Source organism: Podarcis tiliguerta (assembly GCF_965153285.1).
Source record: "Podarcis tiliguerta genome assembly, chromosome: W".
Classification (NCBI taxonomy): domain Eukaryota; kingdom Metazoa; phylum Chordata; class Lepidosauria; order Squamata; family Lacertidae; genus Podarcis; species Podarcis tiliguerta.
Window position 1 is genome coordinate 22,340,597 of NC_139552.1, and position 16,457 is coordinate 22,357,053.

Below are 16,457 nucleotides of genomic sequence, written 5' to 3' on the forward strand. Positions count from 1 at the left end.
CAATGGGCAGAATCGAGTAGATAATTTTATTATAATTATAAATTTATATAACTTTGACTTCTGGCTTTCAGAGGTAGGGGGCGGATCCAGGGGGGGACATTTTATTTTATTTTATTTTATTTTATTTTATTTTATTTTTAAAATCAAGTAGGGAACCATTAATATTATTACTAATTATTGTTATTATTATGATTAATGATAATAATATTTAGTAGTAGTAGTAGTTAGGGGGCGCATCTGGGGGGACTTTTTTAATTTTATTGTATTTTATTGTATTTTATTCTATTGTATTTTATTGTTTTTTATTTTATTGTATTTTATTTTTAGAATCAAGTAGGGAGCCATTAATATTATTACTAATTATTATTATTATTAGAGGGCGGATCCGGGGGGGACATTCTATTATTTTATTTTATTTTATTTTATTGTATTGTATTTTATTCTATTTTATTTTATTGTATTGTATTGTATTGTATTGTATTGTATTTTATTTTTAGAATCAAGTAGGGAACCATTAATATTATTACTAATTATTATTATTATTATTAATGATAATAATATTTAGTAGTAGCAGTAGCAGTAGTAGTTAGAGGGCGGATCCGGACATTATTTTATTTTATTTTATTTTATTTTATTTTATTTTTAGACTCAAGTAGCGAACCATTAATATGATTGCTAATTATTGTCATTATTATGATTAATGATACTAATATTTATTGAATTGATCTCAGGGTGGGAGACAATGGGCAGAATCGAGTAGATAACCATTATTATTATTACTATTATTATTATTATTAACCCCCCAGGTGGAAGCGCTGCTTGCCTCTGAGGATTATGGGAAAGACTTGGCGTCCGTTAATAACCTTCTCAAGAAACACCAGCTACTGGAAGCCGATATTTCGGCCCACGAGGTACAATTTTTATAATTTTTATAGTTTTATCATCAGAAACGGGACCGAAATCTTCCTTTTAAAATCAGGAACGGAATCGAAATCTTGATTTCGAAATCAGAAACGGAATCGAAATCCTAATTCAAAATCAGAAATGGAATTGAAATCTTCATTTTAAAATCAGAAACGGAATAAAAATCTTGATTTTAAAATCAGAAACAGAACCCAAATTTAAATTACGGAATCAAAGTCCTAATTCAGAATCAGAAACGGAATCGAAATCCTAATTCAAAATCAGAAGTGGAATAAAAAAAAATCTTGATTTCAAAATCAGGAACGGAATCGAAATCTTGATTCCAAAATCAGGAACGGAATCGAAATCTTGATTTCGGAATCAGGAACGAAATTGAAATCTTGATTTCAGAATCAGGAACGAAATTGAAATCTTGATTTCGGAATCAGAAACAGTGTCCAAACCTTGATTTCAAAATCAGGAATGGAATCGAAATCTTGATTCCAAAATCAGAAGCGGATTCGAAGTTTTTATTTCAAAATCAGGAATGGAATCGAGATCTTGATTTCAAAATCAGGAGTGGAATCGAAATTTTGATTTGATAATCAGGAACACTATCAAACCCTTGATTTCAAAACCAGGAACGGAATCGAAATCATGATTTCAAAATCAGGAATGGAATCAAAATCTTGATTTCATATTCAGAAACAAAAATCGGAATCTTGATTTCAGAATCAGAGATGGAATAAAAACCCTGATTTTAAAATCAGAAACAGAATCAAAATATAACTTTCAGAATCAGAATCAAAATCTTGATTTCAAAATCAGAAAATCTTCATTTTAGAATGGGAATCGAAATCTAAATTTCAAAATCAGAAATGGAATTGAAATCATTTAGAAATCCTGCCAAATTTTCAGATTTTTTAAAAAATTAAATTAAAATTAAGTTAAGATTAAATTAATTTTTTTAACCCTTCGCTCTCCCTCCCGTCCGCAGGATCCCCTGAAGGATCAAGCTGATTTCAATTAAAATTAAGTTAGAATCAAATTAATTTTTTAACCCTTCGCTTGAAGGATCTGAAGGGTCAATTTGATTTCAATTAAAATTAAGTTAAAATTAAATTGAATTTTTTTAACCCTTCGCTCTCCCTCCCGTCCGCAGGATCGCCTAAACGATCTGAAGCTCATTTAAATTTAAATTAAGTTAAAATCAAATCATTTTTTTAACGCTTCGCCTGAAGGATCGGAAGGGTCAAACCGAGAGCCAAATTTCCAGAAATTGAAATCTCATTTTGACATCAGAAACGGAACTGAAATCTTAATTTCAAATTCAAAAACGGAATCAAAACCCTCATTTTGAAATCAGAAACGGAATCAAAATCATTTTAAAATCGCGCCAAATTTTCAAAAATTGATTTTTTGGGGGGTAAAAATCAAATCTCGTTTTTTAAAAAAATAATAAAAATACTTTTAAAAATTAATTTAAAAATAACTAATATTTTTTTAAAATTAATTTTTTAAAAAAAAAATAAATTATTTTTTTTTTAAAATATTTTCTTAATTTAATGTACAAAATTACATTGGATTTTTTTAACCCTTCGCTTCCCGTCCGCAGGATCCCCTGAAGGATCAAGCTGATTTCAATTAAAATTAAGTTAAAATCTAATTAAATTTTTTAACCCTTCGCTTCCCGTCCGCAGGATCGCCTAAAGGATCTAAACGGCCAAGCCAAATTTCCAGAAATAGAAATCTCATTTGAAAATCAGAAACGGAACTGAAATCTTAATTTTAAATTCTAAAACGGAATCAAAACCCTCATTTCGAAATCAGAAACGGAATCAAAATCTTAATTTCAAAATCAGAAACGGAATTGAAATCATTTAAAAATCCTGCCAAGTTTTCAGAATTTTTTTAAAAATTAAATTAAAATTAAAATGAAATTAATTTTTTAACCCTTCGCTTGAAGGATCGGAAGGGTCAAGCCGAATTTCCAGAAATAGAAATCTCATTTTGAAATCAGAAACGGAATTGAAATCATGCCAAATTTCCAGAAATTGAATTAAAAAATATATATGAAAAATTGAATTTTTTTAACCCTTCGCTCTCGCTCCCGTCTGCAGGATCCCCTGAAGGATCAAGCTGATTTCAATTAAAATTAAAATTGAAATTAAATTAATTTTTTAACCCTTCGCTCTCCCGTCCTCAGGATCGCCTAAAGGATCTTAACGGCCAAGCTAATTCAAATTAAAATTAAATTAATTTTTTTAACCCTTCGCTCTCCCGTCCGCAGGATCGCCTAAAGGATCTTAACGGCCAAGCTAATTAAAATTAAATTAATTTTTTTAACCCTTCGCTCTCCTGTCCGCAGGATCGCCTGAAGGATCTCAACGGTCAAGCCGACAGCCTGATGACCAGCAGCGCCTTTGACACCTCGCAGGTCAAGGAGAAGCGAGAAACGGTCAACGGCAGATTCCAGCGGATCACCGCCATGGCGGCCGCCCGGCGGGCCAAGCTGAACGAATCCCACCGCCTCCACCAGTTCTTCCGGGATATGGACGACGAGGAATCCTGGATCAAGTAGGTCCCTTGGGGGGGAGGAGGGGGGAGGGGGACGGGATCCCAGATCCCGATCCTTAACCCGAAAACATAACCCTCAACCGGATCCTAAAACGTGATCTTAATTCTCAACCCTAACCCTAAAAATCCTAAACCCTAACCCTAGACATTTCATATTATTATTATTATTATTATTATTATTATTATTATTATTATTATTATTATTATTTTCCCTATTTTCCCTATTTTCCCTATTATTAGCACTGCGCATCCCGATCTTTTTGTATAATAATTTCATATAATAATTTCATATTATTATTATTATTATTATTATTATTAAGCACTGGGCATCCCAATCTTTTTGTATAATAATTTCATATAATAATTTCATACTATTATTATTATTATTATTATTATTATTAGCACTGGGCATCCCAATCTTTTTGTATCATAATTTCATACTATTATTATTATTATTATTATTATTATTATCATTAGCACTGGGCATCCCGATCTTTTTGTATAACAATTTCATATTATTATTATTATTATTATTATTATTAAGCACTGGGCATCCCGATCTTTTTGTATAATAATTTCATACTATTATTATTATTATTATTATTATTATTAAGCACTGGGCATCCCGATCTTTTTGTATAATAATTTCATATAATAATTTCATATTAATATTACTATTATTATTATTATTAGCGCTGGGCATCCCGATCTTTTTGTATAATTTCATATCATTATTATTAATAATATTATTAATATTCATATTATTATTTCCCCAGGGAGAAGAAGCTGCTCGTCAGCTCGGAGGATTACGGCCGGGATCTGACCGGCGTCCAAAACCTGCGGAAGAAACACAAGCGGCTGGAGGCCGAGTTGGCCGCCCACGAACCGGCCATCCAGGTGGGTCGAAGCGGATCCCGGCGATCCAGTGGATCCCCGGCGGGATCCCACATGGATCTGCTCCTCCCTCACCAGTAATCAAATTCCCGGCAGCGCCTGCCCTGGAGATCCGGTCCAGGGGGGACGACGGAAGGGATCCGCTCGATTCCAGGTTCCTGGGATCCGGGAAACGGGATCGGCCAAATTGGCAAGGGGCGTTCCCGGCGACGCCTGCCTTAGAGATCCGGTCCAGGGGGATGGAAGGGATCCACTCGATTCCAGGTTCCTGGGATCCGGGAAATGGGATTGGCAAGGGGCGTTCCCGGCGGCACCTGCCTTGGGGATCCGGTCCGGGGGTGGCGGAAGGGATCCACTTGATTCCAGGTTCATGGGATCCGGGGAACGGGATCGGCCGGATTGGCAAGGGGCATTCCTGGTGGCGCCTGCCTTAGAGATCCGGTCTGGGGGAACGACAAAAGGGATCCGCTCGATTCCAGTTTCCTGGGATCCGGGAAACGGGATTGGCAAGGAGCGTTCCCGGCGGCGCCTGCCTTGGGGATCCGGTCCGGGGACAGGAGGGATCCACTGGGATCCGGGAAACGGGATCTACCGGATTGGCAGGAGGGTTAATAATGGTGGTTAATAATCGTTATTATTGTTGATAATTGAACGATTAAATAGCAATGGAGTCAGTAATTATTCATTCAATACTTATTCAATAATTGAGTAATAATTGAATAAATGAATAATTATTCGCTGAAATCGGCAGTTGATAATAATCATAATGGTTAATTATTATTGTTAATAATTAATAATGGAATAAGTGAATAATTATTCAATGATTCAATCATGATGACTCAGTAATGGAATAAGAATTGAATAATGTAAATAATTGAATAATTAAGCATTAAGCAATAAGAATAATAACAACAATAATAGTAATAGTAATAATAATAATAGTAGTAGTAATAATAATAATAGTAGTAGTAGTAATAGAAATAGTAATAATTAATAACAACAACAACAACAACAATAATAATCGTAATGATAATCATAATAGTAATAATAGTAATAATAGTAATTAATAATAACAGTAATGATAATAGTAGTAGTAGTAGTAATGGTAGTAATAGTAGTAGTAGTAATTAATAATAGTAATCGTAATAATAGTAATAATCATAATTAATAATAATTGTAATGATGATGATGATGATAATAATCGTAGTAATAATAATAATAACAGTAATGATAGTAGTAGTAGTAGTAGTAGTAGTAATCATAATTAATAATAACAGTAATGATAATAGTAGTAGCAGTAGCAGTAGTAGTAGTAGTAATAAATAATAATAATAATAATAATAGTAATAGTAGTAATAATAATAATCGTAATGATAATAATAATAATCGTAATAATAGTAGTAGTAGTAATAACAACAACAACAACAACAACAGTAATGATAATAATTGTAATAATAATAGTAGTAGTAGTAGTAATAATAATAATAATAATAATAATAATAATAATAATAATATTTTTCCAGGGCGTTCTGGACACCGGGAAGAAACTCTCGGACGACAACACCATTGGCAAAGAGGAGATCCAGCAGAGACTGGCTCACTTTGTGGATCACTGGCAGGAGCTCAAGAGGCTGGCCGCCGCCCGGTAAGCAAGGGATCCGCTTTCCCGGCGGGGATCTTGAGTTCCCGGCCGCGTCCCGTAGAAGGGATCTCGAGGGAGGAGGCGATAGGATCGTAGAAGGGATCTCCTGGGAGGATAGACGGGATCTCAGGGATCTCCTAGGAGGATATAGGATTGTAGAAAGGGAGGAGAGGAGGCTATAGGATCGTAGAAGGGATCTCAAGGGAGGATAGAAGGGATCTCCTAGGAGGATTGTAGAAGGGATCTTGAGGGAGGATAGGATTGCAGAAGGGATCTCGAGGGAGGAGAGGAGGAGATAGGATCGTAGAAGGGATCTCGAGGGAGGATAGAAGGGATCTCCTAGGAGGAGATAGGACTGTAGAAGGCATCTCATAGGAGGATGTAGGATTGTAGAAGGGATCTCGAGGGAGGAGAGGAGGCTATAGGATCGTAGAAGGGATCTCGAGGGAGGATAGAAGGGATCTCCTAGGAGGAGATAGGATTGTAGAAGGGATCTCGAGGGAGAGAGGAGGATATAGGATCGTAGAAGGGATCTCAAGGGAGGATAGAAGGGATCTCCTAGGAGGAGGTAGGATTGTAGAAGGGATCTCATGGGAGGAGATAGGATTGTAGAAGGGATCTCTAGGGAGGATAGAAGGGATCTTGAGGGAGGAGAAGAGGAGATAGGGTTGTAGAAGGGATCTCATAGGTGGAGATAGGATTGTAGAAGGGATCTCATGGGAGGAGATAGGATTGTAGAAGGGATCTCATGGGAGGAGATAGGATTGTAGAAGGGATCTCATAGATGGAGATAGGATTGTAGAAGGGATCTCGAGGGAGGATAGAAGGGATCTTGAGGGAGGATTGTAGAAGGGATCTCATAGGAGGAGATAGGACTGTAGAAGGGATCTCTAGGGAGGATAGAAGGGATCTTGAGCGAGGAGAAGAGGAGATAGGACTGTAGAAGGGATTTCATAGGAGATAGGATTGTAGAAGGAATCTCATAGGAGATAGGATTGTAGAAGGGATCTCTAGGGAGGATAGAAGGGATCTTGAGGGAGGAGAAGAGGAGATAGGACTGTAGAAAGGATCTCATAGGAGATAGGATTGTAGAAGGGATCTCATAGGAGGTTATAGGATTATAGAAGGGATCTTGAGGGAGGATAGAAGGGATCTTGAGGGAGGAGAAGAGGAGATAGGACTGTAGAAGGGATCTCATAGGAGATAGGATTGTAGAAGGGATCTCATAGGAGATAGGATTGTAGAAGGGATCTCTAGGGAGGATAGAAGGGATCTTGAGGGAGGAGAAGAGGAGATAGGACTGTAGAAGGGATCTCATAGGAGATAGGATTGTAGAAGGAATCTCATAGGAGGAGATAGGATTGTAGAAGGGATCTTGAGGGAGGATAGAAGGGATCTTGAGGGAGGATAGGATATAGGATCATAGAAGGGATCTCAAGGCAGGATAGGGTTGTAGAAGGGATCTTGACAGAGGATAGGATTGCAGAAGGGATCTCATAGGAGGAGATAGGATCATAGAAGGGATCTTGACAGGATAGAATGAGGATCGTAGAAGGGATCTCGGTGGAGGGTAGAAGGAGATAGGATTGTAGAAGGGATTTCATAGGAGGAGATAGGATTGTAGAAGGGATCTCGAGGGAGGAGATAGGATTGTAGAAGGGATCTCATAGGAGGAGATAGGATTGTAGAAGGGATCTCTAGGGAGGATAGAAGGGATCTTGAGGGAGGAGAAGAGGAGATAGGACTGTAGAAGGGATCTCATAGGAGATAGGATTGTAGAAGAGATCTCATAGGAGATAGGATTGTAGAAGGGATCTCGAGGGAGGATAGAAGGGATCTCCTATGAGGAGATAGGATTGTAGACGGGATCTTGAGGGAGGAAAGGATTGTAGAAGGGATCTCATAGGAGGAGATAGGATCGTAGAAGGGATCTCGAGGGAGGATAGAAGGGATCTTGAGGGAGGATAGGATATGGGATCATAGATGGGATCTCAGGGAGGATAGGATTGTAGAAGGGATCTTGACGGAGGATAGGATTTCAGAAGGGATCTCTAGGGAGGATAGAAGGGATCTTGAGGGAGGAGAAGAGGAGAGAGGACTGTAGAAGGGATCTCATAAGAGATAGGATCGGAGAAGGGATCTCATAGGAGGAGATAGGATCGTAGAAGGGATCTTGAGGGAGGAAAGGATTGTAGAAGGGATCTCATAGGAGGAGACCGGATCGTAGAAGGGATCTCGAGGGAGGAAAGGATTGTAGAAGGGATCTCGACGGAGAAGATTGGATCGTAGAAGGAATCTTGACGGAGAAGGGGATAGGATTGTAGAAGGGATCTCGACAGGATAGAATGAGGATCGTAGAAGGGATCTCAATGGAGGGTAGAAGGAGATAGGATTATAGAAGGGATCTCATAGGATTGTAGAAGGGATCTCGAGGGAGGATAGGAGGGATCTTGAGGGAGGATAGGATATAGGATCATAGAAGGGATCTCAAGGGAGGATAGGGTGGTAGAAGGGATCTTGACAGAGGATAGGATTGCAGAAGGGATCTCATAGGAGGAGATAGGGTCGTAGAAGGGATCTTGACAGAGAAGGAGAGAAGGGGATAGGATCGTAGAAGGGATCTCGACAGGATAGAATGAGGATCGTAGAAGGGATCTCGAAGGAGGGTAGAAGGAGATAGGATTGTAGAAGGGATTTAATAGGAGGAGCTAGAATTGTAGAAGGGATCTCGAGGGAGGATAGGATTGTAGATGGGATCTCATCGGAGGATAGAAGAAGATAGGATCGTAGGAGGGATCTTGACGGATGTGGATAGAAGGGGATAGGCCCATAGAAGAGATCTTGACAGAGAAGGATAGAATCAGGTAGGATCGCAGAAGGGATCTTGATGGAGGATAGAAGACGGTAGGATCATAGAAGGGATCTTGACGGAGGAAAGCAAGAGGATCATAGAAGGGATCTCGACGGAGGGTAGAAGGAGAAAGGGTAATAAAAGGGATTTTGACGGAGAAGGATAGAAGGAAATAGGATCACAGAAAAGATCTCGACGGAGAAAAGAAGGGGATAGGATCATAGAAGGGATCTCAAGGAAGGATAGGGTTGTAGAAGGGATCTTGACAGAGGATAGGATTGCAGAAGGGATCTCATAGGAGGAGACAGGATCGTAGAAGGGATCTCGAGGGAGGAAAGGATTGTAAAAGGGATCTCATAGGAGGAGATAGGATTGTAGAAGGGATCTCATAGGAGGAGATAGGATCGTAGAAGGGATCTTGACAGAGAAGGATAGAAGGAGATAGGATCATAGAAGGGATTTTGACGGACGATAGAAGGGGATAGGATTGTAAAAGGGATCTGGACGGAGGATAGGATCGTCGAAGGGATCTCAACAAAGGATAGAAGGAGATCGGATCTTCTAAGAGATCTCGATCGAGGAAAGCAGGAGGTAGGACCGTCGAAGGGATCTTGATGGAGGATAGAACCAGAGAGTATTGTAGAAGTGATCTCGACAGAAGGGGATTGGATCATCGAAGGGATCTCCATGGAGGATAGGAAGGTTGCAGAAGGGATCTTGACCGAGAATAAGAGGTAGGATCGCAGAATGGATCTCCACAGAGAAGGCTAGAAGGAAATAGGATCATAGAAAAGATCTCGACGGAGAAAAGAAGGGGATAGGATCACAGAAGGGATCTCCATGGAGGATAGGAGGGTTGTAGAAGGGATCTTGACCGAGAAGAAGAGGTGGGATCGCAGAACAGATCTCCACGGAGACGGGTAGAAGGGAAGGGGGTGGATCTTTGCATCCAAGGATGGAAGCTCTGATCCGGATTTGAACCGGATCCCTTTGGATCCCTCTCAGGGGCCAGCGCCTGGAGGAATCCCTTGAGTACCAGCAATTCGTGGCCAATGTGGAGGAAGAGGAGGCTTGGATCAACGAGAAGATGACCCTGGTGGCCAGCGAGGATTACGGAGACACCCTGGCGGCCATCCAGGTGAGTGGATCCCGGTGGATCACGGCAACTGGCATTATCGGGTGGATCCTGATGACCGATGGGATCCTACGACAGTGGGATTGGGCTTATCCCAATGACTGATGGGTCGGTGGCTCCTATGACTGGTGGGTTTGGGTGGATCCCGATGACCGATGGATTGGTGGATCCTAGGACTGGTGGGGTCAGGTGGATCCCGATTACTGACGGATAGGTGGATCCTATGAGCGGTGGGATTGGGTGGATCCCGATGACTGGCGGATAGGTGGGTCCAATGAGTGGTGGGTTTGGGTGGATCCCGATGACTGGCGGATCGGTGGCTCCTATGGCTGGTGGGATTGGGTGGATGCCGATGACCAATGGATAGGTGGATCCTATGAGCGGTGGGATTGGGTGGATCCTGATGAACGGCGGATTGGTTGATCATATGACCGGTGGAATCGGGCGGATCCTGATGGATGACGGATCGTGGATCCGATGGCCGGTGGGGTTGGTATATCCTGAGGACCGACGGGAACGGGTGGATCCCGATGGCCGGCGGGATCAATCCCCACCCGACCCTTGTGGGATCCCTCGAGGATCTCCCTTGCCCCCGTTCACGATCCAATAACAGGCCCATCCGGTGGGATCTGGTGGGGTTTATTAGTTTGACCCCCCAGGATCGAACTCTCAAGTCGGGATCTGGTGGTGGGTTATTAGCCTGACACGCCCCCAAAAGAATAGGGATCTGGTGGGGGTTATTAACCTGACTCTCAGGATCAAGTGGATCCTCAAGAGTAGGGATCTGGTGGGCGTTTATTAGCCTGCCCCCCAGGATCAAACCCTCAAGAGTAGGGATCTGGTGGGCGTTTATTAGCCTGCCCCCCAGGATCAAACCCTCAAGAGTAGGGATCTGGTGGGTTGTTATTAGCCTGACCCCCCAGGATCGAACCCTCAAGTCGGGATCTGGTGGGGTTTATTAGCCTGACACGCCCCCAAAAGAATAGGGATCTGGTGGGGTGTTATTAGCCCGACCCCCAGGATCGATCCCTCAAGAGTAGGGATCTGGTGGGGTTATTAGCCTGACCCCCCAGGATCAAACCCTCAAGAGAAGGGATCTGGTGGAGGGTTACTAGCCTGACCCCCCAGGATCGAACCCTCAAGCGTAGGGATCTGGTGGGGGTTATTAGCCTGACCCCCAGGATCAAACGCCTCAAGAGTAGGGATCTGGTGGGGTGTTATTAGCCCGATCCCCCCAGGATCGAACCTTCAAGAGTAGGGATCTGGTGGGCGTTTATTAGCCTGATCCCCCAGGATCGAACCCTCAAGAGTAGGGATCTGGTGGGTAATTAGGATCGAACCCTCAAGAGCAGGGATCTGGTGGGTGGTTATCAGCCTGACACCCTCCAAAAGAATAGGGATCTGGTGGGGTTTATTACCCTGACCCCCCAGGATCGAACCCTCAAGAGGAGGGATCTGGTGGGTGTTATTAGTCTGACTCCCAGGATCAGGTGGATCCTCAAGAGTAGGGATCTGGTGGGTGTTATTAGCCTGACCCCCAGGATCAAGAGTAGGAATCTGGTATGGTGTTATTAGCCTGACCCCCCAGGATCGAACCCTCAATAGTAGGGATCTAGTGGGGTGTTATTAACCTGACACCCCCCAAAAGAATAGGGACCCGGTGGGGGTTATTAGCCTGACTCCCAAGATCGAGTGGATCCTCAAGAGTAGGGATCTGGTGGGAGTTATTAGCCTGACTCCCAGGAACGGGTGGATCCTCAAGAGTAGGGATCTGGTGGGGTGTTATTAGCCTGACCCCCCAGGATCAAGAGGAGGGATCTGGTGGGGTGTTATTAGCCTGATCCCCCCAATTTGATCCCCGGATCTCCCACCCCAGGGCCTGCTGAAGAAGCACGAAGCCTTTGAGACCGACTTTGCCGTCCACAAGGAGCGGGTCAACGACGTCTGCGCCAACGGGCAAGAACTGATCCAGAAGGTGAGCTTCCTTCCTTCCTTCCTTCCTTCCTTCCTTCATTCATTCATTCCTTTCTCCTTCCTTCCTCCTTCCTTCCTTCCTTCCTTCCTTCCTTCCTTCCTTCCTTCCTTTCTCCTTCCTCCCTTCCTCCCTTCCTTCCTTCCTTCCTTCCTTCCTTCCTTTCCTTCCTTCCTTTCTCCTTCCTTCCTTCCTTCCTTCCTTTCTCCTTCCTTCCTTCCTTCTTTCCTTCCTCCCTTTCTCCTTCCTTCCTTCTTTCCTTCCTTTTTCCTTCCTTCCTTCCTTCTTCTTCTTCTTCTTATTAAACCGAAATTTAATCTAATCATTTAATTATTACTACTACTACTAGTAGTACTGCTAACTAATACTAGTACTAGTATTAGTACTAGTATAGTACTATTACATTGTTATAATATTGTTACAGCACTAATATTATTATATTATGTTGTATTATATTATATTATATTATATTATATTATATTATATTATATTATATTATATTATATTATGAAACCGAAATTTAATCTAATCATTGAATTATTATTACTACTAGTAGTAGTACTGCTAACTAATACTAGTACTAATATTAATACTAATACTAGTACTAGTATAGTATTATATTGTTATAATATTGTTATAGCACTTTATATTATATTATATTATATCATATCATATCATATCATGTTATATTATATCTTCTTTTTCTTCTTATTATTACCATTATTATTAAACTGAAATTTAATCATTGATTAGATTACTACTAGTAGTAGTAGTAACTAGTACTAATATTAGTACTAGTATAGTACTGTTATAATATTGTTATAGCACTCATTATTATATTATATTATATTATATTATATTATATTATATTATATTATATTATATTATATTATATTATATTATATTATATTATATTATATTTATTGTATTGTACTGAGTTGTATTATTACATTACATTACGTTACATTATATTATATTATATTAATTAATTTTATAATGAATGATTTTAGAGTCTTGTTTGTACTGTTTTATTGTTGTTAGCCGCCCTGAGCCCGGCTTCAGCTGGGGAGGGCGGGATATAAATAAAATTTATTATTATTATTATTAGTAGTAGTAGTAGTAGTAGCAGCAGCAGCAGTAGTAACTATTACTAGTACTAATATTAGTATTAGTACTAGTATATTACTATTCTATTCTAATCTTTTATATTGTTTTATTTTATTTTATATCATATTATTAGTAGTAGTATTAGTATTAAACGGAAATTCAATTTAATTTCCTTTACATTACATTACATTACATTACATTATATTATATTATTATTATTATTATTAAACGGAAATTCAATTTAATTTCCTTTATATTATATTACATTACATTACATTACAGTACATTACATTACATTTTATTATTATTATTATTATTATTATTAAACGGAAATTCAATTTAATTTCCTTTATATTATATTACATTACATTACAGTACATTACATTACATTTTATTATTATTATTATTATTATTAAACGGAAATTCAATTTAATTTCCTTTATATTATATTATATTATATTATATTATATTATATTATATTATTATTATTATTAAACGGAAATTCAATTTAATTTCCTTTATATTATATTATATTACATTACATTATATTATTATTATTATTATTATTATTAAACAGAAATTCAATTTCATTTCCTTTTCTTCCTCCTCCTCCCTCCAGAACAACCACCACGAGGAGAACATCACCGCCAAGATGGCCGGCCTGCGCGCCAAAGTCTCCGACCTGGAGAGGGCGGCGTCTCAGCGCAAGGCCAAACTGGACGAGAACTCCGCCTTCCTCCAGTTCAACTGGAAGGCCGACGTGGTGGAGTCCTGGATCGGTAGGGGGTGGATCCCGGGGTGAGGGTTGGAGGGGTGGGGTCGAGGGGTGGGGTTAGGGGGCAGGGCTAGGGGTGGGTTAGGGGTCAGGGATAAGGTTGGGTTAGGAATAGGGTTAGGGGGGAGGGTTAGGGGTCAGGGATAGGGTTGGGTTAGGGTTGGGTTAGGGTTAGGGGTCAGGGTTAGGGGTTAGGGTTAGGGTTAGGGTTGGGTTAGGGGTCAGGGTTAGGGGTCAGGGTTAGGAGTCAGGGATAGGGTTGGGTTAGGGGTCAGGGGTAGGGGTGGGTGAGGGTTAGGGGGTCAGTGCTAGGGGGTTAGGGGTCAATGCTAGGGTTGGGTTAGGGGGCAGGGGTAGGGGTAGGGGTGGGTTAGGGGTCAGGGGTAGGGTTGGGTGTGGGTTAGGGGTCAGGGGTAGGCTTGGGTGAGGGTTAGGGGTCAGGGTTAGGGGTTAGGGGTCAGGGATAGGGTTGGGTTAGGGTTAGGGGTCAGGGATAGGGTGAGGGTTAGGGGTCAGGGGTCAGGGATAGGAGTCAGGGATAGGGTTGGGTTGGGTTAGGGGGCAGGGTTAGGGGACAGTGCTAGGGTTGGGTTAGGGTTAGGAATAGGGTTAGGGGTCAGGGTTAGGGTTGGGTTAGGGGTCAGGGGTAGGGGTGGGTTAGGGGTAGGGTTGGGTGTGGGTTAGGGGTCAATGCTAGGGGGTTAGGGGTCAATGCTAGGGTTGGGTTAGGGGGCAGGGGTAGGGGGTTAGGGGGTTAGGGGTCAATGCTAGGGTTGGGTTAGGGGGCAGGGGTAGGGGGTTAGGGGGTTAGGGGTCAATGCTAGGATTGGGTTAGGGGGCAGGGGCAGGGGTAGGGGTGGGTTAGGGGTAGGGGGCAGGGTTAGGGTTGGGTGTGGGTTAGGGGTCAGTGCTAGGGGGTTAGGGGTCAATGCTAGGGTTGGGTTAGGGGGCAGGGGTAGGGGTAGGGGTGGGTTAGGGGTCAGGGATTGGGTTGGGTTAGGGGTCAGGGCTAGGGGGTTAGGGGTCAGCGGTAGGGTTGGGTGTGGGTTAGGGGTCAGGGGTAGGGTTGGGTGTGGGTTAGGGGTCAGGGGTAGGGTTGGGTGTGGGTTAGGGGTCAGGGGTAGGGTTGGGTGTGGGTTAGGGGTCAGGGGTAGGGTTGGGTGTGGGTTAGGGGTCAGGGGTAGGGGTGGGTTAGGGGTCGGGTTGGGTGAGGGTTAGGGGGCAGGGATAGGGTTGGGTTAGGGGGCAGGGATAGGGTTGGGTTAGGGGTCAGGGGTAGGGTTGGGTTAGGGGTCAGGGGTAGGGTTGGGTTAGGGGTCGGGGTAGGGTTGGGTTAGGGTTAGGAATAGGGGTCAGGGGTACGTTTGGGTGTGGGTTAGGGGTCAGGGCTAGGGTTGGGTTGGGGTAGGAATAGGGTTAGGGGGCAGCGCTAGGGTTGGGGTAGGGGTCAATGCTAAGGGTGGGTGAGGGGTGAGGGGTTGGGGGTCAGTGCTAGGGTTGGGTTAGGGGTCAGGGATAGGGTTGGGTTAGGAATAGGGTTAGGGGTCAGGGATAGGGGTCAGTGCTAGGGTTGGGTTAGGAATAGGGTTAGGGGTCAGGGATAGGGGTCAGTGCTAGGGTTGGGTTAGGAATAGGGTTAGGGGTCAGGGATAGGGTTGGGTGAGGGTTAGGGGTCAGGGGTTAGGGGGCAGTGCTAGGGTTGGGTTAGGGGTCAGGGATAGGGTTGGGTTAGGGGTCAGGGATAGGGTTGGGTTGGGGTTAGGGGTCAACTGGAAGGCCGACGTGGTGGAGTCCTGGATCGGTAGGGGGAGGATCCGACCCCCGGGTTGCGGGTTCGAGGGGTGGGGTTAGGGGGCAGGGGTTGGGGTGAGTTAGGGTTAGGATTAGGGGTCAGGGTTAGGGGGTTAGGGGTCAGTGCTAGGGTTGGGTTGGGGGTAGGAATAGGGTTAGGGGTCAGTGCTAGGGTTGGGTTAGGGGTCAGCGCTAAGGTTGGGTTAGGGTTAGGAATAGGCTTAGGGGTCAGTGCTAGAGTTAGGGTTAGGGGTCATTCATAGGGTTGGGTTAGGGGTCAGAGGTTGGGTGAGGAATAGGGTTAGGGGTCAATGGTTGGGTTGGGTTAGGGGTCAATACTAGGTATGGGTCAGGGTTAGGGGTCAGGTTTAGGGGTCAATGCTAGGGTTGGGTTAGGGGTCAGTGTTAGGGTTGGGTTGGGGGTAGGAGTAGGGTTAGGGGTCAGTGCTAGGGTTGGGTTGGGGGTAGGAGTAGGGTTAGGGGTCAGTGCTAGGGTTGGGTTAGGGGTCAGTGCTAAGGTTGGGTTAGGGTTAGGAATAGGGTTAGGGGTCAGTGCTAGAGTTAGGGTTAGGGGTCATTCATAGGGTTGGGTTAGGGGTCAGGGGTTGGGTGAGGAATAGGGTTAGGGGTCAATGGTTGGGTTGGGTTAGGGGTCAATACTAGGTGTGGGTCAGGGTGAGGGGTCAGGTTTAGGGGTCAGGGATAGAGTTGGGTTAGGGGTCAGGGGTAGGGGTGGGTTAGAGGTAGTGTTGGGTGTGGGTTCGGGGTCAGTGCTAGGGGGTTAGGGGTCAGGGGTAGGGGTGGGTTAGG

General features: G+C 43.0%; 1 protein-coding gene across 1 annotated transcript in view; it reads left to right on the top strand.

Moving 5' to 3' along the window:
- Positions 1-16,457, top strand: part of LOC310668801 (spectrin alpha chain, non-erythrocytic 1) — a gene marked incomplete at its 3' end in the record, with an annotated part of 199,549 nt that overhangs the window by 152,935 nt on the left and 30,157 nt on the right. Inside the window, exons 38-44 of the mRNA XM_083422129.1 lie at positions 807-911; positions 3,272-3,480; positions 4,257-4,377; positions 5,898-6,019; positions 9,873-10,005; positions 11,879-11,977; positions 13,701-13,860. Of these exons, the coding sequence (XP_083278255.1) occupies positions 807-911; positions 3,272-3,480; positions 4,257-4,377; positions 5,898-6,019; positions 9,873-10,005; positions 11,879-11,977; positions 13,701-13,860 (949 nt within the window). The remainder of the gene's footprint in view (positions 1-806; positions 912-3,271; positions 3,481-4,256; positions 4,378-5,897; positions 6,020-9,872; positions 10,006-11,878; positions 11,978-13,700; positions 13,861-16,457) is intronic.